This window comes from Oncorhynchus tshawytscha, linkage group LG16 (genome assembly GCF_018296145.1).
Source record: "Oncorhynchus tshawytscha isolate Ot180627B linkage group LG16, Otsh_v2.0, whole genome shotgun sequence".
NCBI classification, from domain to species: domain Eukaryota; kingdom Metazoa; phylum Chordata; class Actinopteri; order Salmoniformes; family Salmonidae; genus Oncorhynchus; species Oncorhynchus tshawytscha.
The window spans coordinates 66,882,270-66,907,802 of NC_056444.1; the positions used below are offsets into that span (position 1 = coordinate 66,882,270).

Sequence of the window (25,533 nt, forward strand, 5' to 3'; positions counted from 1 at the left end):
CAAGGATGTTAGTTTGTTGACATTGTTAGTTGACAATTACCTAAAAAGTTACTTGTGTGTTGGTGTAACCTTGAAAGAGGAAGTGTGCAGGCTGATTGTCGTTAATCAATGTCTTTTATAAAAACATATACAGTATTCCTCAGGGGCCATGACCCAGCATCTCCGCTCCAAGGAAAAGACTTGGCAAATCAGTTACACAATATGAACCCAGCAAGTTGTTCAATTTTGGGCACAGTTTTGCTACTTGCACACACGTGGAACTACATTGCCTTCGGAATATATTCAGACCCCATAACTTTTTAGGACGGTTAGGACAGCTACTTTCTGCATGACACAAGTCATTTATCCTACAATTGTTTACAGACAGATTATTTCACTTATAATTCACTGTATCACAATTCCAGTGGGTCAGAAGTTTACATACACTAAGGTGACTGCCTTTAAACAGCTTGGAAAATTCCAGAAAATGATGTTATGGCATTAGAAGCTTCTGATAGGCTAATTGACATCATTGGGGCGGCAGGGTAGCCTAGTGGTTAGAGCGTTGGACTAGGAACCGTAAGGTTGCAAGTTCAAACCCCCGAGCTGACAAGGTACAAATCTGTCGTTCTGCCTCTGAACAGGCAGTTAACCCGCTGTTCCTAGGCCGTCATTGAAAATAAGAATTTGTTCTTAACTGCCTTGCCTAGTTAAATAAAGGTAAAATAAAAAAATACAAATTTGAGTCAATTGGAGGTGTGGATGTATTTGAGGCCTACCTTCAAACTCAGTGCCTCTTTGCTTGACATCATGGGAAAAAGAAATCAAAAGAAATCAGCCAAGACCTCAGGAAATAAATTGTAGATTATGAAAATGATGTGGATATATTGAAGTAACATCTCAAGTCATTAGTCAGGAAGATAAAGATTGGTCGCAAATGGATCTTCCAAATGGACAATGACCCAAAGCATACTTCCAAAGTTGTGGCAAAATGGCTTAAGGACAACAAAGTCAAGGTATTGGAGTGGCCATCACAAGGCCCTGGTCTGGCCATCACAAGGCACAGGTCTGGGGAAGGGTACCAAAAAATGTCTGCAGCATTCAATTTCCCCAATGGAAGTAGTTTGGAACCACCAAGAATTTTCCTAGAGCTGGCCACCCAGCCAAACTGAGCAATCGGGGGAGAAGGGCCTTGGTCAGGGAGGTGACCAAGAACCCGATGGTCAATCTGACAGAGCTCTCTGTGGAAATGGGAGAACCTTCCAGAAGGACAACCATCTCTGCCCACTTTTTTTTGTATCCATTTTAGAATAAGGTTGTAACATAATAAAATATGGAAAAAGTTTAGGGGTATGGAAACGTTCCAAAAGCACTGTATTTAGCCTTTTCACAAGGATATGAAGCATATGTAGCATATTGCAGCATGAATGTGTAGTAAATGTGTAGCATAAATACTCTCTTCCAAATTACATGAAGGTCGTTGTGTTAGCATCTATGTGGAAGATACTGGCCTGGGGGCAATATGGTAAATGGTAAGGAATGGGATTCAATAAGTGCTTGTTCGAATTGCTACCATTTGTTGGTACCCATTCCTACTCTTTGACCTTGTTGTGACCCGAAAATTCATAACTGGCCATTAGCCTCAGTAAATCAATTCAGGGATGAGTTGTAAGCCAGCAAACCAAGACGCTCACCAAGACCAGTCTTGGGGACGTCCCTGCTGCTAAACAATTTTATCTTCCTGTCATGGTTGAAGTTTTACAACAAATATAAGTCAATATAAAACTAGTGGTGTTGTGTGATGCACATCCTCCAACCCCAGTCAACCTCCTAGACTTTAGACCTGCAAACAAGTTCATGTTGGTATACTTTATTTAACCTATATTTAGCTGGGGAGTCATTGCTTAAGTCTGCCATTTTAAATATACAACTGACAGTGAGTATAAGTGACACTTTGTCAATGACTTGCGATAATAATTTCCCCCACCTTGACTCTCATCATCAGTACTTTCCCTTGCTGCCCACACAGAGAAAGTCTCGGAGGAGGAGAGTGCCATAGAAATGACCAAGAGCATGTTGTAGTCCTTTTGAAGTTATATTCCAATCATTTATCAAGTATGATGCTTTTACATCTATGGGAATTCATTTTGGGCCCTCCACAGGTTAGGTCCCCTAAGCCCTCCTGGTGATACAACTCCATGCTGGCACCAAGGGAAGCCAAGGCACCCTTTCATCCTGTGTCATTTCCTGACCTGAATGAATGAATGGACATGCCTGACTATGACAGTTAGCTTTAAAATATAATTTTGACACAGTTTGACGCTTAACAGCAAATCATTGACAATTGAAAGATACCCAATGTTCATAGAGTCTCCTCTACCCATTAACTACAAAGGACATCCTTTCAGTTAAGTAATTTTGGTGGGAACTTGAAAATATTTAAAAGAGAGCGAATCACTCAAATATTATACTGCAAGACCTTCAGCGGGTAGAGACAGAGTAGTTACTAACCGTACTGTTGACTGGACACCTAATAACATAGAGGCTAGTTAGGTGTACTACTGGACAATTCTCTTTGCAAAATTGTGGACTGACTTTTGTTCATAATTTCTCAATTTGAATTTCTGAAGCTTGTGGAACAATAATGTTTATAGAAGAGCGGATTATAACACTTTTTAAAAGGAACTTTCACCACACCTGTACATACTGGAGTGTGTTCTTCAGTTTTGGACTGTGTATAGCCTTCCTGGGACCCACCATATTGGACTTGCGATGTCAAACCCAGTCTACACTGAGCCAGATCACCTGGGTCTTCTTCTCCCAGCAGTTCTGCTTGCTCATCGGCAGCTCAATCGGAGGGGTCTTCAAGAAAACGTGAGTGACTATTCAAACAGTTCTCTAATCCCTGTGTGAAGCATAGGGTCGAAAAATTCCGGGAACTTAAAAAAAAAAAACTATCTCTGGTTTTCCCAAAATCCCGGTTGGTGGATTCCCGAAATCCATAATGTGCAACCCTACACTTTTAGAAAAAAAGGTGCTATCTAGAACCAAAAAGGGTTCTTCGGCTGTCCCCATAGGAGCAACCTTTGAAGAACCCCTTTTGGTTCCAGGTGGAACATGGAACCGAAAAGAGTTCTACTTGGAACCAAAAAGGGTTCTCCTACAGTATGGGAACTGTGTTCCCTGGATTCTCACTTTAAACCAATTACAAAAAGATAGCTGTAATTTAAAGGGCTTTCTACGTAGTTCTAGGTACTGCATTTTTTTGAACCACAATGCAAACAGTTCCGTGGCTTCTTTTTGCTTAAACTGTGAAATCACTTTGCAGAGCCTTTAAGAGTGTGAAGGTTTGTGTATGCATCAGTTGGCAATTATCTCTGTAGCCTATTCTATCAACAGTGAGCCCCTAGCCAGCAGGCCTTTGCATATTTCAACCATAGTGTTGGCTAACATCTTGTTCAATGTTTGAGCCATTCAAACCTCTATATGTGTATGTTATTTCTAGTAGTAATAACTCCTCCCCTCTCTCCCAAAGGTTGTTCAGTGCTCTAGCTGCACTGTTCTTGTCCTCGCTACTCATCTCTGTAATATTTGCCATCATCCCCCTCTGCCATAATGTGCTGCTGTTGGCTATTGCCATGGCTGTGTCCGGTCTGGCCATGGGCATCATTGACACCATCGCCAACATCCAGCTGGTCGCCATATATCAGAAGGACTCGGCTGTCTTTCTCCAGGTGAGAGAGTAACTATGCCCAGTTCAGTTCAGCTTTCAGAATATACCCAAAGTGCATTATATTTAGAATGAATGATAGAAACTTTGTTGTTTTTGCAGGCCCTCCACTTCTTCATTGGGTTCGGGGCGCTGGTGAGCCCTCTGATTGCTGATCCCTTCCTGTCGGAGACAGGCTGCAGGGTGGGGAATGTGACAGAAAATGTGACCGAGATCATGCACCACTTCAGGAACACGCTGAGGAACAGCCCCATTGTGATGCACAACGTGTCCATGGACCACCTGCCCCTAGCAGAGGAGCCAGAGGAGTCCATCGTGTCCTACGCCTTCTGGATCATGGCAATGATCAATGTAAGATCTTGGCCAAGCATAGTGAGGTGAAACATAGTGTGTAAGCTCAAGCATAACTGCTCCTAATATTGATTCCGCTCACTCCAAACTTTGAATAATGTTGATTTATTATTGCAAAGGCTTTGATCCAAGATTTTACATTTCTTCCCATGATACATCATTTGAATGATATTTTCCTCTCCCAGCTGCCAGTGCCAATGGCAGTGTTATTCCTGATGTACCAGGAGCAGTTGATCCCCTGCTGCCGCAGCACCACACCTCTTTTGCTGGACAAAGACGAGCTGTCCATGGAGAACCAGGGGGCCGAGGGGCCTGACACAGAACCTAAAGACCAGGAGGAGGGAGGAGGTAAAGGGCAAAACTGGATCTTTTGGATCTGATCTGAACTCCTCATTTCCTCTATAAGATGACAGTATACCCAAGATAATTTGAAAATTATAATACTTGGATCACATCAAATTCTGAGTTTGGATCAGTTGAAAATTCACACCTACTGTACTAGACAAGTGGTTTAGATCTCTCCTAATGTTTCTCTCGGTTTGCAGGTCATGGGGATATCTTCAGCTGCTGTCAGAATAACAACCTGCGTGAGTTGCCTGTGTCCTTCTTTGGGATTCATATCGTTGGTGGAATGGTCCTGTTCATGACCGATGGCATTGTGGTGAGTAGTACCGATTCTGTTATGCAGTCTGCTCCATATTAGTGTATGTATGCAACAATGGATTAATCTGAGGACCTCCACTTTCTATTCCTAGGGTGCGTATGCAGGCTTTGTGTACACATATGCAGTGTCTCCCCCCATTTCTCTACCTAATAAGACTGCGGGATACCTGGTTAGTATCTTCTGGGCAGCCATTACTGCAGGACGTCTGGTGTCCATCCCTCTCACCTTCCGCTTCCAGCCCGTTCGACTGCTCATGATTAATCTGGTAATGCCAATGATATAATATTTTATTAATCCCTAAGGAAAAGGAATTAACATTAATGAAGGCTTGTAATAAAATATTTATTGTCTTTCAATTCCAATATGTTTATATTTAAATGGGCATTTCTCTCAATAATTGATTGTCTATATATCCAATTGAAGTCTTTCTTCATCTCTGCAGGCTGGTGTCATTGTCACAGTGTTGTTGCTGCTCGTCCTCGACACCAGCAGTATATTCCTGTTTGTTGGGACCACTCTACTGGGCCTGTTCCTCAGCAGCATCTTCCCCTGTATGCTGGCTTACACTGAGGACATCCTGGACTACCAAGGTACATTCATCAATCGCCAGCACAATAAGTGTCAATGACTCAGTAACAACACAGTAACAACTCAGTAACAACACAGTAACGACTCAGTAATGATACAGTAATAGAGTGGTTGGATAAATGATGATGAGATACTACAGTATATAATCTCTCTGTCTTACTCTGCTTATCTTTTCTCTCTTGGCAGGATGTGCAACCTCAGTTCTGGTAACAAGTGCTGGGATGGGAGAAATGGTCATGCAAGTCCTCGTTGGATCGGTAAGACTGCACAGAGACGTAGTACATGTTAAAGAGAGGGGAAGATTAACAGTCTAAAATTGTGCTTTTTATTCTCCAGATCATCCAGAGTGAAGGCAGCTATAGTTTCCTGCTCTGTGGAATGATAATCGGTTGTATGGGCTCCATCCTCTTCTTCGGGCTGCTGTTCTTACATCGCATGCACAGGAAATACCTCACTGGTACTAGGACCACCTCAGCCATATCACAGTTGAACAACTGTACATAGAGGAAAAAGTACATAATTTATCTGTAACCCATCTGTTCACATTCTAATCTTTCTCCACCCCACAGGAACCTCAGTGAAGTCAGCCATGGTGGAGGAGCTCCCACCAGCAGCAGCAGTAGTAGACAGTAAAACAGAACAGAAGGAGAGTAGCTGAGAGGCTATGTAGCTGGGGCCATTTGGTGCTCAGTATTGTTATTGACCAACAATGTGAAGAGGAAGAAAACACGCCGTCAGTGAAGACAAATACATACAGTACCAGGACATGTAATGTTTTAGCCATCCTGAAGGCTGCAATAGCCAGAAGAGTGAATAAGTCATGTTTAAGTTATTAATATATTCCAAATGATTTAGTCCCTCCTTTTTTCCTTCCTGAAAATGCCGCTACTGCTTCTTATTCCAATCATCATCATCCCTTTAGATATGCTAATGTTACCTTCTGTTTAAAACCCCTATAGATAATGACTTTGTAATAAGTGTGTGAGCAAGGGGTAGTTAGGTTACAGTATATGAAAATAATGTGCTTTATTTTCAAGGCATTTGGATTGGTATTCATTGTTGCTCATTGTCACAATGTTGAAATGTTTAAAAACATTTGTACATGAGTTGAATGACTACTTTTTTTATTTCAACAGATAAGACAGTGAAATCTTTTGCTTTCATTAATAGTTGATCACAAGAAGGGGATAATTCAAAACATTTTAGGACAATTTATTGAAATAAGTCTTTTTTTTATTGCTATCTGAAATATAATGTAGGATATATACTCAAAAAGGGATGCCTCCAGTTCTGAAATGGAGGGTATCTGACCATGAAATGTCACCTGCCATTCTGAAATAGGGACTTTAGGACCAGTTGCAGCAAGAGCATGAGGTGTCGAAGACCAGGCCAGTAGCACAGTACTGGAAGTAGGTCTTGCCCTGACTGCAGTTGTAGAACTGGTTCTTGTTCTTGGGGTCGGCGTACAGCCCAGCAGCTTTGCCAACACAGAAGTTACTGTTCATGCCACTGGTCGCACCGCTGGGGCTGCCTCCACTGGAACTGCCTCCGCTCGAGCTGCCTCCAGAGTCCCCACCATCATCACCTCCATTGGTAGTTCCCTTAATAAGGGGCAGGGGAGTTGCAGGGGGATTGCAAGCTGAAATGGGTATTAAAAACAAAATCATGAATTGAAAGAACACATTTTGGGTGTTTGATATAATTCTGTAGCACAGCAGTCAGAGATGTCATACTTTTCTGCTATTGAACCCAATCTAGTGTGCAGGTCTCTTACGTGCTGATTCCAGATTGAGGCCTTTCTTGAGGACGTTGATGAGAGGATATTTTCCCTGGCCACAGTAGGTGCCGGTATAGTCATCCATATCAAGAGTCCAGACCATGGCTCCTCCAAAGTTGTTCTTCTTCAGCCAGTCAACCTATAAACAGTGGTGTAAAGTAACTAAGTAAAAATGATTTGAACTACTACTTAAGTAGTTTTTGGGGTATCTTTACTATTTATATTTTTATTACTTTTACTCCACTACATTCCTAAAGAAAATATATACTTTTTAGTCCCATACATTTTCCCTGACACCCAAAAGTACTTGTTACATTTCGAATGCTTAGGCAGAACAGCAATATGGTCCAATTCACACACCTATTAATATAATGCATTGTCATTCCTACCCACTGGGCACACACTGGTTGTTTTATTTCAATGAAATTACCTTGAACCAATGTGGAATAGACATTGACGTGCCCAGCGTGTACTGCCTCTGATCTGGAGGACTCACTAAACACAAATACTGCATTTGTAAATTATGTATGAGTGTTTGAGTGTGCCCATGCAGTCCGTAAATAAATAAAAACTAGAAAATGTTGCCATCTGGTTTGCTTTATATGAGGAATTTGATGTATTGCTTTTACTTATTCAAGTATGACAATTGAGTACTTTTTTCACCACTGTACTTAAGTACCAGATACATTTAGACTTTTACTCAAGTAGTATTACTAGTTGACTTTTAGTCATTTTCTATTAAGGTATCTTTACTTTTACTCAAGTATGACTATTCAGTACTTGTTCCACAACTGCCGAAAGACAGCAAGGGGCACAACTTAAAATGTTAGCTAGCAAAAAGGCGCAACATTTTTTGTGGAGTTCAACACATGCAGAGAAACCCAGTTGAACAACTTGGTGCACTACTATAAGGTAATCCCTAGAGAGCAGCCGCACTAATCATTTCCATGTTATGAATGCACATTCATGTGCAGTGAAATATTTATGCTGTTGTGTGTGTTGAATGTACTTGTGTATATAAAAGCATGCCATAAATACATATTTTTCATATTACCCTCTTAAGGGTGTGTGTGTTGGAAACACATTTAGCAGACTGTTTGATCTAGTCTCGCCACACACGTTTTATACACTCAGTGTATGAATCATTAAGAACACCTTCCTAATATTGAGTTGCACCCCGTTTTGCCCTCAGAACAGCCTCTATTTGTCAGTGCATGGACTCTACAAGGTGTTGGAAGAGATTTACAGGGATGCTGGCCCACGTTGACTCCAATGTTTCCCGTAGTTGTGTCTAGTTGGCTGGATGTCCTTTGGGTGGTGGACCATTCTTGACACACACGGAAACTGCTGAGCATGAAAACCAATCACCATTGTAGTTCTTGACACACTCAAACCGGTGTGCCTGGCACCTACTTCCATACCTCGTTCAAAGGCACTTAAATCATTTTCTTGCCCATTCACCCTCTGAATGGCACACATGGACTATCTATGTCTCAATTGTCTCAAGGCTTAAAAATCCTTCTTTAACCTGTCTCCGCCCCTTCATCTACACTGATTGAAGTGGACAAGTGACATCAATAAGGGATCATAGCTTTCACCTGGATTAATCTGGTCAGTCTATGTCACGGAAAGAGCATGTTCCGAGTGTTTTGTACACTCAGTGTATGTCACCATAATGCTTAACGAAAAGTAGTTTCACATTGCAACAAATACTATTTTTTTATTGTATTGTTCTTACCTTGATCCCAAAGCTCTTGACATTGTCATAGCCCACCCACTGGGTTCCTTTGTAGGCGTACGGCACATCCTGTGGTGTGTCCCAAACCTCTGTGGCTCCGTCTTTCAAAAACCCACAGATCTGTGATACAGTTGAAGTCGGAAGATTACACACACCTTATCCAAATACATTTAAACTCAGTTTTCACAATTCCTGACATAGAATCCTAGTAAAAATTCCCTGTTTTAGGTCAGTTAGGATCACCACTTTATTTTAAGAATGTGAAATGTCAGAATAATAGTAGAGATTTATTTCAGCTTTTATTTTTCATCACATTCTCAGTGGATCAAAAGTTTATATGCACTCAATTAGTATTTGGTAGCATTGCCTTTAAATTGCTTAACATGAGTCAAACGTTTTGGGTATCCTTCCACGAGCTTCCCACAATAAGTTGGGCAAATTTGGGCCCATTACTCCTGACAGAGATGCTGTAACTGAGTTAGGTTTGTAGGCCTCCTTGCCCTTGCACACTCTTTCTCAGTTCTGCCTACAAATTTTCTAGGATTGAGATCAGGGCTTTGTGATGGCCACTCCAATATCTTGACTTTGTTGTCCTTAAGCCATTTTGCCACAACTTTGGAAGTATGCTTGGGGTCATTGTCCATTTGGAAGACCCATTTGCGACCAAGCTTTAACTTCCTGATATATGTCTTGAGATGTTGCTTCAATATACCCACATCATTTTTCTTCCCTCATGATGCCATCTATTTTGTGAAGTGCACCAGCCCCTCCTGCACCAAAGCATCCCCACAACATTATGCTGCCACCCCCGTGCTTCACGGTTGGGATGGTGTTCTTCGTCTTGCAAGCTTCCCCCTTTTTCCTTCAAACATAACGATGGTCATTATGGCCAAACAGTTCAATTTTTGTTTCATCAGACCAGAGGACATTTCTCCAAAAAGTATGATCTTTGTCACCATGTGTAGTTGCAAACTGTAGTCTGTCTTTTTTATGGCGGTTTTGGAGCAGTGGCTTCTTCCTTGCTGAGCGGCCTTTCAGGGTATGTCGATATAGGACTCATTTTACTGTGGATATAGATACTTTTGTACCTGTTTCCTCCTGCATCTTCACAAGGTCCTTTGCTGTTGTTCTGGGATTGATTTGCACTTTTTGCACCAAAGTACATTAATCTCTAGGAGATAGAACGCGTCTCCTTCCTGAGCGGTATGATGGCTGGTGTTTATCCTTGCATACTATTGTTTGTACAGATGAACGTGGTACCTTCAGGTGTTTGGAAATTGCTCCCGAGGATGAACCAGACATGTGGAGGTCTACAATCCTTTTCCTGATGATTTTCCTATGATGTCAAGCAATGAGGCACTGAGTTTGAAGGTAGGCCTTGAAATACATCCACAGGTACACCTCCAATTGACTCAAAAAATACTTGTGTCATGCACAAAGTAGATGTCCTAACCGACTTGCCAAAACTATAGTTTGTTAATTAACAAGAAATTTGTGGAGTTGTTGAAAAATGAGTTTTAATGACTCCAACCTAAGTGTATGTAAACTTCCGACTTCGACTGTACATGAAAGCACAGAGGATCAACAACACCGATCTCCATCAAGTGTCATCACTTTCTTTTGTTGTTCTTGAAAGTACACTGAACAAAAATATAAGTGCAAAATGTAAAGTGTTGGTCCTACGTTTCATGAGCTGAAATAAAAGATCCCAGAAATGTTCCAGAAGCACAAAAAGCTTTTTTCTCTCAAATTGTGTGCACAAATTTGTTTACACCCCTATTAGTGAGCATTTCTCCTTTGCCGAGATAATCCATCCACCGGACAGGTATGGCAGATCAAGAAGCTGATAAAACAGCATGATCATAACACAGGTGCACCTTGTGCTGGGGACAATAAAATGCCACTCTAAAATGTGAAGTTTTGTCACACAACACAATGCCACAGATATCTTAAGTTTTGAGGGAGCATGCAATTGGCATGCTGACTGCAGTAATGTCCACCAGAGCTGTTGCCAGAAAATGTAATGTTAATGTCTCTACCGTAAGCCGACTCCAACGTAGTTTTAGAAAATTTGGCAGCACGTCCAACCGGCTTCACAATCGCAGACTACGTGTATGGTGTTGTGTGGGCGAGTGGTTTGCCGATGTCAACGTTGTGAACAGAGTGCCCCATGATAGCGGTGGGGTTATGGTATGGGCAGGCATAAGCTACGGACAACGAACACAATTGCATTTTATTGATAGCAGTTCAAATGCACAAAAATACTATGATGAGGTCCTGAAGCCTTTAGTGGGGCTTTAAAGGTATCTGTGACCAACAGATGCATATCTGAATTCCCAGTCATGTGAAATCTATAGATTGGGGCCTAATGAATTTATTTCATCATATGAAATGTAACTCAGTAAAATCAATTAAATTGTTCCATGTTGCGTTTATATTTTTGTTCAGTATGATTTCCCTTGTTATGATAAAGCCATCAAATAAGAAGCAACCAGTTGAGTCGAAGTTGAGATACAATTGAAACCAGATCATAAGGAGGCCCTCAACAGTTAGAGTTCACTTTTTATGATGAAAGAAAGAAATATCACCATTTAAAGTACCTCAAAGTAAGCCAGCTCTCCAGCCTCCTGTGTGTATTTGCCTGGAGTTCCAGCCCCGGCAATAGATGCTCCGATTCCGTTGTTAGCTGCATTCGTCAGGGTGAATGTGTTGCCGTAGGTGGGGAACCCAACCATCAGTTTCTCTGCTGGTGCTCCATGGTTCTTCCAGTAGTTCATAGCATAGTCCTGGAACACAATAGCTTTATATGTTAGTGTTTGCTGTCTGCTGGATTAACTTTGCTCTTCAGCAGACTCATCACACCCACAAAGAGCCATCCACCCTTGTCCTGACATACTCACCACATTGAAGTAGATGAAGCCACCATTGTCAGCAGGGCTCTTGTACAGGGGGCTGTACTCTCCAGTGAAGGGATCCCAGGAGCCGTGGAAGTCATATGACATGACATTGATCATGTCCAAGGCCCTAGAGGTTGCAAAAGTGGCAAACTGTTATTATATGGTCAGTATCATAGCCTGAATAGCAGTAATATCTTTTTGAGAAAGACAATGACTGTATGGCAGTATACAGGCTACAAAGTACAGTAGATAGGCCACTACAGAGTGAGTGTAGAGTGGATAGGTAACTACAGAGTGCATGATGCCTACTGTCCAAGCTTGGGGATTTCGTAAGCAGAGCTGATGGTATCCCTTCCAGCGGAGACAGCAGCAGACAGCAGGAGACGGGCCTTGTTAGTCTGCTTAGCCTCCTTCTCAAATGCTGCCCTCATTTCCTGTTATAAACACATTTTTTTATTTTTTATTTTATTTAACCTTTATTTAACTAGGCAAGTCAGTATTAGGGCTTTACTATTTACAATAACTATTGCAACAGAAATATATTAAACTCTCTCAGTTGTATTATTGTTGTTCTTGTTTAGTCAACTTTACCTCCACGAGAACAGAGTAGAGCTGCTGATCCTGAGGAGGGCTCCCTCTGTTGGCTGGGTACTCCCAGTCGATGTCCAGACCATCAAACTCATACTTCCTCAGAAACACTATCACAGAGTTGATGAAGGTCTGGCGGTTGGTGGGGCTGGCCACCATGGCAGAGAATCTGATGGGGGAATAGAATGACTCTAATCACGTTTCCATCCACAGTTTTTAGGCGAGTAAAGACCTTGTAAAAAAATCACGACGATGGAAACATTACCTTTCGCTAGAATGTTATAAAAGCCTACAGATAATTTGTTCGTTTGACATGGTGGAATCGTTTGTATCTGTAAAATTATTTTTTTGCGAGAAATGGCGGTGGAAACGCCTCTATGCTCAAATAATAATATAATGACCATCATATTGAAGTACATTTTGGAGTCACGCGATGATATGCTGTGTGGTCATCCCACTATGACTCGGGAGACCATGCCGTTTATTAGGCTACAGATTAAATACAGTATGAACTTCACAGGGTAGTGAAAGTGTGCAGTGATGAGTTTGATGCTCCTTTCAATAAATATCGAGGGAATGATTTTTTTGACATGATGATCGATGCTCTTAACCATAATAATATCATAATGTAGACTGGCCTGCCGGCACTGTCGGCCTGTCTGCGATCTCACATTCCAAGACCATATTTGCTACTTTGCGCAACAGTTTTTGTGACAAAACTATCAGTAGAGTCGAAATGCAATGGAAACAGATTGATTTGTATTTGGTACATGAAAATGTAAGCGAAAAAGTACATCTTATCTGCAACAAGTCTGTTTGTGGAAACACAACTGGGGGGAAAATACATATTTTCACCATGCCAATTTTAGAATATTCGCATGAAAAAAATCTGAGAATATTCTGATGAATATACTGATGATCTATAGAGAGAAATAGGGGGAAATAGAGAGACACTGATGGCCGTTATCAAGAGGAAAGTATGCGAACAGATATAACGGATCATCTTACCCAGAAGAGCCGAAGTTCCATCCTCCAACAGACAGAAGAGTCTTCAAGTTGCCATTCCTGTTGAAATACAATATGTTATTCCATATTAAGGGAAATTAAAGTAGTAAATTGATGACATTTGTCTCTCTTGACACAATCTCATGAGGTGTTAGTTTCTCAGTAGGGGCTCACTGGTTCTTCAGGCCATTGAACTGGCTATAGAGCTCTACGTCATTCCACTCGAAGGTGGCCAGTTCGTTGTTCTTCATAGTGGCGAAGGCATAGAGAAGATGGGTACACAGACATGGGTCAATGTCATTGGGCATGTAAATGGCGGGGGGTGGTCTGTACTGTGCCCAGTTTGTGAAGTAGCATGACAAAATGTAGGAGGACCCTGAGACACAAGTTAAAACAGGATATGAATAGTTTGATATTTGCTCATTCACTTGTTTATAGGATTGAATTACTTAATTTTCAAATATAGTCTCATAATCCACCTAGTTTACATATTCTATTGCCCCATATTTAGTCAATTACAGATGTAGGATCTTAATTTGATCACTCTGTTGCAGGAGAACTTTCCATCAATGCAGGAAATGTAAAACGTAGTGTATTTGAGGTTTAAAAAGGCTTCTGAAGTTTGTCATTTTCACTTCGACATTTCAGACTAGATTTTACCTTGTGAAAAATGCATAAACCTCTACAAAAATGAATGTAAATGAATTATAATCCACATAATAATTCACATTTCCTGTTACTGCAGGATTATTTTCCTGCTGTCGTAAACTGGCTCACATGAAGATACTACATACAGTATGTACTGTACTTGGTCTATGGACCAATTGAGTTCAATTGAGACCCCTATCCCCAGCCTACAAAGAGTTTGTGTTCTGGAGTCCACTTACCGAGCTGTGCATGCAGCAGCAGGGCTAGAGCTATGGAAAGAGAAGACATAGATTACATTTTGTTATGCATACGTTGGATACCATACAATAATGTAGTGTTGAGCTTTCACCATAACTACTTACCCGTCACAAACAGTACTTTGCCCATGATTGCCTTGAATAAAGACTGTGTCTACGGTTACCACTTTTATACAATCTGCATTTGCTCAAAACGCCTTGACATGCATTTTTTGCAAAAAAAAAAGGGAATATTTACTAAAGATTGTTGTGCATTACCAAAGATTAACATATTTGCTGGCGTAAGCTGTGAGGTGTGATTACCTATCTTTCCATTATGTTCTGCAGGTACACTGCCAAATTGGATTTCTCCTTGTGTGAAGGACCTTTATGGTAGATTGTTTCATGAACATACTGATCATAACAGTAACTAACAAGTACATGTGGCCTACTTTGGGCCTTGTTTTGGTTGATACTTGGCAACTAAGAAAATTTGTATGCACATATTGGCACTGAGAATTTAGGCGATCACAATATCCCAAATATTAAAACTACAGGGGTGGCAGGTAGCCTAGTGGTTAGAGCGTTGGGCCAGTAACCGAAAGGTTGCTGGATTCCCGAGTTGACAAGGTAAAAATCTTTTGTTCTGCTCCTGAACAAGGCAGTTAACCCACTGTTCCCCGGTAGGCCATCATTGTAAATAAGAATTTGTTCTTAACTGCGTTGCCTAGGTTAAATCAAAATAAATAAAAAACACATTGACTGGAAAATGTGTTGAAGACTCGGCTGTGTTTTTTTATTGCACTATAAGCCAGAATAATGGAACTGTCACGTCCTGACCTTAGTTCCTTTTTTATGTCTCTATTTTGGTTTGGTCAGGGGGTGAGTTGGGGTGGGCATTCTACGTTTTGTTCTAGGTTTTGTACTTCTATGTGTTTGCCCTGGTATGGTTCCCAATCAGAGGCAGCTGTCAATCGTTGTCTCTGATTGAGAACCATACTTAGGTAGCCTTTTCCCACCTGTGTTTGTGGGTAGTTGTTTTCCGTTTCAGTGTTTGCACCATACGGGACTGTTTCGGTTTTTGTTTATGCTCTTGTTCGTTTGTATTTAGTGTTCAGTTAATTTATGGAAATATGAACACGTACCACGCTGCGCTTTGGTCTACTCCTTCTTCCTCAGATGAACATTGTTACAGTAACATTGAATAAATGGTGAAGTTTTTCTGTTTGAACAGCTAAGTGGTAACCTAAAAAACATATACTGTTATCACACTGCTAACATAAACAAGGCACAAAACAGAGATGCTTACACTGTAGCTATTCAACCTATGTGATATGTTAACGTCAATAGATTACTTATCTCAATCTTTCCTTCCTTATTTCAGGCTTCTGTTATTTCAGACTGCATCAGATTATGCAACAGAAATGCTGATGCTAATGGAACATGTTGAACAGTGATAGTTATAGTGAGTAAACCCCTTAAAGCAAAAGTTATTTTAATAAGTGACCATTTGTTTTATGGATTTCCCATAGAAACCTTGTTTGTTCTGCTGGAGGTGTTTGTAAAGTGAACAGGGACGCTAACCAGATGTTAGTGGGACAGCAGCAGGGGATCCCTCCTAGTATCCTCATTGGATCTGAACTTACCAAGGTCAAATGTAGGCCATGTTAGTCAGGAGTAGCTGTGTGCAACTACAGTATGTTTTTTAAACACTGGCCACAAAAATCCAAGGTCGTCTATTAAAACCTGGTGAATTCATGGTGAACTAATCTCTGAGGTCAGATTCACACCAAACCAGGTTTCAACATCTCTTATTGGCCTATTACTACTGAAGTTAGTCCTTGGTGGGTGATTATAATGCCAATGGATAAATGTTACATAATGAATCATTAATAACCACGCACTTCTCTGCTCTCTCATTTGCTGCATTCTTGCTTAAGCAAATTGCAAATGTCCTATTTCTCATTTTGGTATCACTTCCCCTAATACATAAACTTTGAGCTGACGAAACTGTAATTTGAAGGAATACTTGTGATTTTGAGACACACATTATCACAATAGTGAGATTATAGGCACATTAAAAACTTCAAACTTGGCTCAGATTGTTAAAAACATTCTAGAAGTTTTACTAAAGGTAAGAACTTTTATATTTTGGGGAATGTCTGCATATTCTCCTTATAACCCCTTAAGCCATAATAGTATACAAGTTTACTTAGGCTACTGTATAACCAGAGACAAAGTTTTCAGCTTGATTAAGGCATTATGCCATGTAACGGTTAGTTTAGACAAAGATGTGTTGAAATACATTTGAGGCTTCAAAGGATTATTCATCTCCCTTTGTGTGCGTCACTAATTTGTTCCGTTCACTCATAGAAAACAACAACCTTTTCTGATGAAAATGGGAAACAAACCATCAAGTAAGTCATTTCCCAAAATGAGATAGAAAATCCAAAGTATCCCTTCGATCAGGGTTCCCCAACTAGCAGCATGCGGGCCGAATTTGGCCCGAGGGGGATTTTAATCTGATCCAAAGTATTCCCACATATAATAGAGAGAGAGAAAATATCATATACAAATGTAAGCAAGGTTTGAAATTATTATGTTTTAGTCAAATAATTTCTGTTTGGGATTTTGTAGTCAATTTGCAGTCTTCAATTATTTGTAATAATGTTCCGGCCCCCTGATCATCTGCTCAAGACAAAATTGTCCCGAGGCTGAATCTAGTTGATGTTCCCTGCCTTAGATAATATAATGTACACAACATAAATCTTTACATTGTGATGTGATCAAAGGTGTGTACTTAGTTGTAATAGTCTACATGTGGGACTCACACCTCAGACTGGTTAGTGGTTTTGCATCATTGTTTTGGTCCTTGGTTGAACATGGATAAGTAAAAGGTGACCTTGTGGTGGTAGTGATGGGACTTTCATAAACATTGTCATGAACACATGTTTCTGTTATTTTGTAGTATTCTTTTGACAATATTTTAAATCACTAAGTGGCCTACTTCAAATGTACTAATATCCTTTATAGCAACAACAACTACAATAGCACCAACAACAACTATTCCTACAACCACATACATGCCAACAACACCATTCATTGCCCAAAGGTAAGCATTGAATTCTATGACTAATTCATACAGCCGCTCAAATTCATACATTATCTTCACACACACCAAATCAGATAAAAGATGTTTACGGCTTATATTATCACTCTTAAATCACTGTTTTTCTCATTCCCTTTTACTCTTCAGGCCCGTATCAGCAGAGCAGATCATAATTGGCCTGGTCACCTGTATTTGTCTACTTCTTGTTGTGGCTGCATCAGGTCTGTTCGTTTATACCCTCTGGAGAAAGACAGCTTTGCGTGAGTAACATCTTCTTTTAAAACATATTTATCCTTTTGAACCTAACACAGACAAAGATGTATATTGATTTATTCTAAGAAAGATTCTAAATGTTTTCCTTTTATGTTTTTTTTCTCCAGCATGTGTGTCAAAATCGAGAGAGTTGGATGATGAAACAAATAGCACAGACAAACCACAGGTACAGAAATGCATCACTCAACAATATGACCACAAAAGCAGACCCTATTCCTAAGCATTTAGACACATTTATATTATTTGTACAGGAGATAAAAGCAACATTTTAACTGTCTGTCATGAAAGACACATTTAGTCTGTAACTTGGTTGTATATAATTTTCAGGTGTTTGTTATTGCAAATGAGCACACATATGCGAACGCTGGTAAATCCAAGGTGCAGAGGATGGAAGACCACATTACTTACAGTGACCTGACCATCCTAAGGGCTAATGCCAAACCATCGCCAGCCACAGAGGTGACTGAATATGTCAGTGCTATAATCTGCACTTCTGAAATTTAACATGCATAATAATGCACAAATATACATCTCTTCAAGGATAATGCTCTAAAGTCACAAGGGTGGGGGCAGCTCAGAATTGGAATCTTTTGAAGTTTATTTTGTATGGTTTTAAAAATATGATTTAGATTGCAATGATTCTAATTATCATAATGTTTTGTATTCTATACATGTAATATATTAGTATTAGTATGTATCCTTTTTGTAAATGTTTTGAATCATGAGAGTAAAGTAGCCTATAATATAGTTTAGATACCATGTACTGTAGCTTAATGAAAAAAACTGCATTACACCTATTTAGTTGTTTCCTCACAACTTTAGCAATAAACCATTGTTTATAAGTAAATCAAACCTAACTCTTTACGGGAACACCTTGGCTCTGGTGTTATTCATTGGCCTTGTGGCTCAGTTGGTCGAGCCCCTTACGAAAAAAAGACATGTTTTGCACACAACGTTTCATTTCACATGTGAAATCATGTGAACATGTGGTTTTGGAACACTTCACATGTGATGATATTTCACATGAAGTTTCACATCTGGATATTTTTCACATGTAAACAAAAATGTCCCCTGAATGTCATGTTATTGCAGTGTTTTCAAATGACCTATTTGACACACAGTAAATGATTACATTGTGTATGTTTATTTATATAGTATTTTTTTATTCAACATGTCCTCACCTGGGATTTGAACTCACAAGCAAACCTCTTGGTTCATGGCATTTTGAGCTTCCTGCTACGCCACCATGTCTGTGTCAATGACTGATTTCACCTGTATTCCTACACTTTGGAATTCAAAATAACTCTCAGCTTTGTTAAAAATACACTCAAGTAAAACTATTATATTTATCATAGTGATTCAGGAGTTACATAGAACAACATATGCACACCAACTACACAAAAAAAAACTCCAATTGGTGAAATTATCACATTTTAGGGAAGACCCAGATGCAGACAGTAACAAAAGTTTATTACTAGAACAGGGGCAGGCAAAACAACAGGTCAAGGACAGGCAGAGGTCAGTAAACCAGATCAGAGTCAAAAGGTACAGAACGGCAGGCAGTGTCAGTGCAGGCAGAGGTCAATAATCCAGTGCGGTCTGACAAGGTACAGAATGGCAGGCAGACTCAGGGTCAGGGCAGGCAGAATGGTCAAAACCGGGAAAACTAAAAAACATGAACTATAGAAAAAGACAGGAGCAAAGGGGAAAACGCGGGTAGGCTAGACGGACAAAACGAACTGGCAACAGACAAACAGAGAACACAAGTATAAATACACTGGGAATAATGGGGAAGATGGGCAACACCTGGAGGGAGGTGGAGACAAGCACAAAGACAGGTGAAACAGATCAGGGTGTGACAGAAATAAGTAAATGAAAGCAATGATGAGAGAATAGTCAGATGTACTGTAACTGATAACTAAAAGTGGTGCCGATGGCACTTTTTTGCTAAGTGCAGAGATGTATTATAGCTAATGAATCTGTAGGGGACTTATGAAAATACTAAAGACTTCGTAACACAGCAGATCAGTTTATCCCAGGTGGGGTCATAAAAAAAAGTCAGCACTAAGTGATCATGTCAAATGTAATCATATTACACTATTTTAGTTGAACAGCGTACCACTAACCTTAAAACTCCTATACCATTTAATTACTTCCCATCCCCCCAAAAATGTGAAAATCTAATTTGCAGTTTTACATGTGAAAACATTCAAATGATGTCACTTTTAAATATTTAAATGGTGTCTCTCAAAATCAATGATATAAAGAAGCCAAGATCAATTATATCAATACTTATTTGAAAAAAATGTAACTACTTTAAATGTAAATATAGGCAGAAAGACAAATTCAACTCCATCTTTAATCAAATCAGATGGTTTATTCATCACAAAACCATTTGATGTTGCTAATTATTTTTATAATTACTTCATTGGTAAAGTAGGCAAACTCAGGCAGGAAATGCCAACAACGAACAGTGAGCCACTGTATTCATGCATTTTAAAAAATGTACAGAAAGAAAATCATTGTAAGTTTGAATTTTGTAAAGTTAGTGTGGGAGAGGTGGAAAAAATATTGTTATGGATCAATAATGACAAACTTAGATGGAAAGCTACTGAGGATTGTACTGTAGCTGACACTATAGCTACTCTGTCATGTCTTTATTCTGAGCCTAGAGGAAAGTGTTTGTCCTCAGGCCTGGAGGGAGGCCAAAGTTATTCCAAAGAGTGGTAAAGCGGCCTTTACTGGTTCCAACTGAAGACCTATCAGTTTGCTGCCAGCTCTTAGCAAACTGTTAGAAAAATTTGTGTTTGACCAAATATAATGCTATTTCTCTGTAAATAATCAAACAACAGACTTTCAACATGCTTGTAGAGAAGAGCACTTAACACGTACTGCAGTGACACAAATTACTGATGATTGGTTGAAAGAAATGGATAAAAAAGAAGATTGTGGGAGCTGTACTGTTGGAATTCAGTGCAGCCTTTGATATTATTGACCATAACCTGTTGTAGAGAAAACACGTGTTAAGGCTTTTCAACCTCTGCCATATTGTGGATTCAGAGCTATCTATATTATAGAACTCAGAGTTATTTTTTTAAATGGAAGCTTCTCTAATGTTAAACATGTAAAGTGTGGTGTATCGCAGGGCAGCTCTCCAGGCCCTCCGCTCTTTTATTTATTTTTATTTTTTACCAATGACCTGCCATTGGCATTTAACAAAGCCTGTATGTCCATGTATGCTGATGATTCAGCAACCACAGCTAACAAAGCTACTGAAACCCTTAACAAAAGTTTCAGTCATTTTTGGAATGGTTACAAACCTTACCCTAAATTCTAGACCTCAGCTAAATCTGGTAATGAATGGTGTGGCTATTGAACAAGTTGAGGAGACTAACTTGGTGTTACCTTAGATTGTAAACTGTCAGGGTCAAAACATATTGATTCAATGGTTGTAAATCAAATCAAATCAAATCAAATGTATTTATATAGCCCTTCGTACATCAGCTGATATCTCAAAGTGCTGTACAGAAACCCAGCCTAAAACCCCAAACAGCAAGCAATGCAGGTGTAGAAGCACGGTGGCTAGGAAAAACTCCCTAGAAAGGCCAAAACCTAGGAAGAAACCTAGAGAGGAACCAGGCTATGTGGGGTGGCCAGTCCTCTTCTGGCTGTGCTGGGTGGAATTTATAACAGAACATGGCCAAGATGTTCAAATGTTCATAAATGACCAGCATGGTCATATAATAATAAGGCAGAACAGTTGAAACTGGAGCAGCAGCACGGTCAGATGGACTGGGGACAGCAAGGAGTCATCATGTCAGGTAGTCCTGGGGCATGGTCCTAGGGCTCAGGTCCTCCGAGAGAGAGAAAAAAAGAGAGAATTAGAGAGAGCATATGTGGGGTGGCCAGTCCTCTTCTGGCTGTGCCGGGTGGAGATTATAACAGAACATGGCCAAGATGTTCAAATGTTCATAAATGATCAGCATGTTCGAATAATAAGAAGGCAGAACAGTTGAAACTGGAGCAGCAGCACGGCCAGGTGGACTGGGGTCAGCAAGGAGTCATCATGTCAGGTAATCCTGGGGCATGGTCCTAGGGCTCAGGTCCTCCGAGAGAGAGAAGGAGAGAATTAGAGAACACACACTTAGATTCACACAGGACACCAAATAGGACAGGAGAAGTACTCCAGATATAACAAACTGACCCTAGCCCCCCGACACATAAACTACTGCAGCATAAATACTGGAGGCTGAGACAGGAGTGGTCAGGAGACACTGTGGACCCATCCGAGGACACCCCCGGACAGGGCCAAACAGGAAGGATATAACCCCACCCACTTTGCCAAAGCACAGCCCCCACACCACTAGAGGGATATCTTCAACCACCAACTTACCATCCTGAGACAGGGCCGAGTATAGCCCACAAAGATCTCCACCATGGCACAACCCAAGGGGGTCTAAAGATGGGGAGAGGTCTGGCCGTGACACCACACTCCACAAAGCAAGTCCTTCAGGCTTTAGTTTTATCTTGTGTGCTGCAAAGAAGGACCTAGTTAAGTTGCAGCTGGACCAGAACAGAGCGGTACGTTTTGCTCTTCATTGTAATCAGAGGGCTAATATTATTACTATGCATGCCCGTCTCTCTTGGCTAAGAGTTGACGAAAGGCTGACTGCATCACTTCTTGTTTTTATAAGAAACATTAATATATTGGAAATTCCAAATTGTTTGCACAATCAACTTACACACAGCACTGACACAAACACTTACCCCACCAGACATGCCACCAGGGGTCTTTTCACAGTCCCCAGGTCCAGAACATATTCAAGGAAACATATAGTATTATACAGAGCCATAAATGCATGGAACTATCTTCCATCTCATATTGTGAACAGCAAATCTGGTTTAAAAAACAAATACAGCAACACCTCACAGCACAATGCAGCTCCATCATGTGACCTACTTGTTGTGTGTATGTACTGACATCTATGTGTCACATACATGCACACACTCACACACTACATGTTCATGTTTTTAAATGTATGTAAATTGTAATTTGTTTTGTCTGTAATGTCTTTTTCCAGTGAGACAAACCCAAGTAAGACTAGCTGTCACCATTGGCGTCTGCTAATGCGGATCCTAAAAAAATATACACTACCGTTCAAAAGATTGGGGCCACTTAGAAATATCCTGGTTTTTGAAAGAAAAGCAACATTTTTGTCCGTTAAAATAACATCAAATTGATCAGAAATACAGTGTCGATATTGTTAATGTTGTAAATGAAAGTGGAGATCTCGTACAACGCTGTGTACTACTCCCTTCAGAGAACAGCGCAAACTGGCCCTAACCAGAATAGAAAGAGGAGTGGGAGACTCCGGTGCACAACTGAGCGCGAGGACAAGTACATTAGACTGTCTAGTTTGAGAAACAGACACCTCACAAGTCCTCAACTGGCAGCTTCATTAAATAGTACCTGCAAAAGACCAGTCACAACGTCAAGAGTGAAGAGGCGGCTCCGGAATGCTGGTCTTTTAGGCAGAGTTCCTCTGTCCAGTGTCAGTGTTCTTTTGCCCATCTTAATCTTTTATTTTTATTGGACAGACTGAGATATGGCTTTTTCTTTGCAACTCTGCCTAGAAGGCCAGCATCCTGTTGTCGTTGAGACTGGTGTTTTGCAGGTACTATTTAATGAAGCTGCCAGTTGAGGACTTGTGAGGTGTCTGTTTCTCAAACTAGACACTCTCATTTTATTTTATTTTTGATTTTATTTCACCTTTATTTAACCAGCTAGGCCAGTTGAGAACAAGTTCTCATTTACAACTGCGACCTGGCCAAGATAAAGCAAAGCAGTGCGACACAAACAACACAGAGTTACATATGGGATAAACAAGCGTGCAGTCAATAACACTGTATATAGAAAAGTCTATATACAGTGTGTGCAAATGTAGTAACATTAGGGAGGTAAGGCAATAAATAGGCCATAGTGGCAAAATATGTGCAGAAGATGAATGTGCAAGTAGAGATACTGGGATGCAAAGGATGTACTTGTCATCTTGCTCAGTTGTGCACCGGGGCCTCCCACTCCTCTTTCTATTACGGTTAGAGCCAGTTTGCACTGTTCTGTGAAAGGAGTAGTACACAGCGTTGTACGAGATCTTCAGTTTCTTGGCAATTTCTCAAATGGAATAGCCTTCATTTCTCAGCACAAGAATAGACTGACAGGTTTCAGAAGAAAGTCCTTTGTTTCTGGCCATTTTGAGCCTGTAATCGAACCCACAAATGCTGATGCTCTAGATACTCAACTTGTTTAAAGAAGGCCAGTTTTATTGCTTCTTCAATCAATACAACTGTTTTCAGCTGTGCTAACATAATTGCAAAAGGGTTTTTCAGATCAATTAGCCTTTTAAATGATAAAATTGGTTTAGCTAACACAACATGCCATTGGAACAGAGGAGTGATGGTTGCTGATAATGGGCCTCTGTACGCCTATGTAGATATTCCATAAGAAATCTGCCATTTCCAGCTACAATAGTAATTTACAACATTAACAATGTCTACACTGAATTTCTGATCAATTTCATGTTATTTTAATGGACAAAAAATGTGCTTTTCTTTCAAAAACAAGGACATTTCAAAGTGACGCCAAATGTTTGAACGGTAGTGTATATATGTGGGTTTTCTCCTAAGGGGCATGACAGTTTTGAGCTTGATTCCCACAGGGGACCAGTACAAAAAAAGTATAGAAATGTATGCACTCACTACTGTAAATCAGTCTGGAGCATCTTCTTAATGACTAAAATGTAAATGTCAAATTCCTTTAAATCGATAATCTGCCATGACAAAACACATTTCAGAAGGAGGCCTTTACTGCCACCTACTGCAGATAAATTGTCTAAGCAGTAGACTCGGAGTAGTGCCCATCATTTGAATGAGGAACATAATATTACACCCACCCACACACAGAGAGAGAACTGGCAAGCAGATTTTGCTCAATGTTTTAAGGGGAAGGACAGACAATAATCCACATACACAAAGTGAAGAACACATAGTTCTACATAAATATTTCACATTGCCTTTTCCTTCTCATCATGAAGACGTCTGTGATATACAGTATATTACATTTGTCAATGGTAAAGTACTGTAAAGTACGGCTAAGGGCTGTTCTTTTGCACAAAGCATCGCAGAGTGCCTGGACACAACCCTTAGCCATGGTATATTGGTCATATACCACAAACCCCAGAGGTGACTTATTGCTATTATAAACAGGTTACCAATGTAATTAGAGCAGTAAAAATACATGTTTTGTCATACCCGTGGTATAGCGTGTGATATACCATGGCTGTCAGCCAATCAGCATTCAGGGCTCGAACCACCCAGTTTATAATAGATAGTTATATTTAGAAGATGATTATTACGAGCTTCAAGAGAAACATGATTAAGTCAACAATTGTGATTCTATTGTGATTAAGATACCAGTTGGAAATGGTTAAAAGAAAATAGTAAAAATTGACTAATTTAAACTTAAGTATTTTTCCAAAGTTTACTTTGCATCTCCTGACCATGTTAAATGTTTGTACAGCTCTCTTCATTCTCCTCCCTCTAACATGGAGGAGTGTGGGCTCGATTCAGCTGTTTGCTCCCAACGTGGTAACCAGAGATGTAACCATCTCCTGCCAGTACAATTCCAACTACAGGCAGAACACAAAGTACTGGTGTAGGGGACCAGTCTATGATTATTGTCAGATTGTGGTGAAGACCAGCAAGCCCAGAGTGAGAGAGGGGAGGATCAGGAAGCTGGGGTCTTCACTATCACACTGAGGTAAAGTGATGAGGGGAAGTACTGGTGTGTCATCTCCAGACCAGGGAGGAATGTCTACACAGGTTTGAAGCTACAAGTCCTCAACACAGGTAATGCCACTCAGATTGTCCTGCTTCAACTTCAGAATGTGCTAC

At 40.3% G+C, this 25,533-nt stretch overlaps 2 protein-coding genes across 2 annotated transcripts; one reads left to right on the forward strand and one right to left on the reverse strand.

Moving 5' to 3' along the window:
• Positions 1 to 1,588: 1,588 nt before the first annotated feature.
• Positions 1,589 to 6,282, forward strand: mfsd4ab (major facilitator superfamily domain containing 4Ab). The gene is made up of 10 exons (XM_024375927.2): positions 1,589 to 2,853; positions 3,515 to 3,713; positions 3,812 to 4,060; positions 4,246 to 4,408; positions 4,606 to 4,721; positions 4,816 to 4,989; positions 5,167 to 5,314; positions 5,499 to 5,569; positions 5,649 to 5,769; positions 5,882 to 6,282. Exons 1-10 carry the CDS (start codon positions 2,624 to 2,626, stop codon positions 5,968 to 5,970), a joined length of 1,560 nt encoding a protein of 519 aa, XP_024231695.1. The 5' UTR covers positions 1,589 to 2,623; the 3' UTR covers positions 5,971 to 6,282.
• A 376-nt stretch (positions 6,283 to 6,658) lies between these two features.
• Positions 6,659 to 14,374, reverse strand: LOC112216153 (acidic mammalian chitinase). The gene is made up of 11 exons (XM_024375926.2): positions 14,328 to 14,374; positions 14,205 to 14,234; positions 13,492 to 13,693; positions 13,321 to 13,377; positions 12,316 to 12,481; positions 12,034 to 12,158; positions 11,728 to 11,851; positions 11,428 to 11,613; positions 8,828 to 8,947; positions 7,087 to 7,228; positions 6,659 to 6,951 (listed from the first exon to the last, which is right to left on the reverse strand). Exons 1-11 carry the CDS (start codon positions 14,350 to 14,352, stop codon positions 6,659 to 6,661), a joined length of 1,470 nt encoding a protein of 489 aa, XP_024231694.1. The 5' UTR covers positions 14,353 to 14,374.
• Positions 14,375 to 25,533: the final 11,159 nt, after the last annotated feature.

Excerpts from the sequence above, each read along its gene's own strand:
- LOC112216153 (XM_024375926.2), bottom strand. The coding sequence starts at position 14,352 with ATGGGCAAAGTACTGTTTGTGACGG. Across the intron at positions 12,159-12,315 it reads TCTACTCTGTTCTCGTGGAG|GAAATGAGGGCAGCATTTGA; the intron begins GTAAAGTTGACT and ends TGTTTATAACAG. Across the intron at positions 11,852-12,033 it reads GAAATCCCCAAGCTTGGACA|GGCCTTGGACATGATCAATG; the intron begins GTAGGCATCATG and ends TGCAACCTCTAG.
- mfsd4ab (XM_024375927.2), top strand. The coding sequence starts at position 2,624 with ATGTTTATAGAAGAGCGGATTATAACACTTTTTAAAAGGAACTTTCAC. Across the intron at positions 2,854-3,514 it reads GGAGGGGTCTTCAAGAAAAC|GTTGTTCAGTGCTCTAGCTG; the intron begins GTGAGTGACTAT and ends TCTCTCCCAAAG. Across the intron at positions 5,570-5,648 it reads TGCAAGTCCTCGTTGGATCG|ATCATCCAGAGTGAAGGCAG; the intron begins GTAAGACTGCAC and ends TTTATTCTCCAG.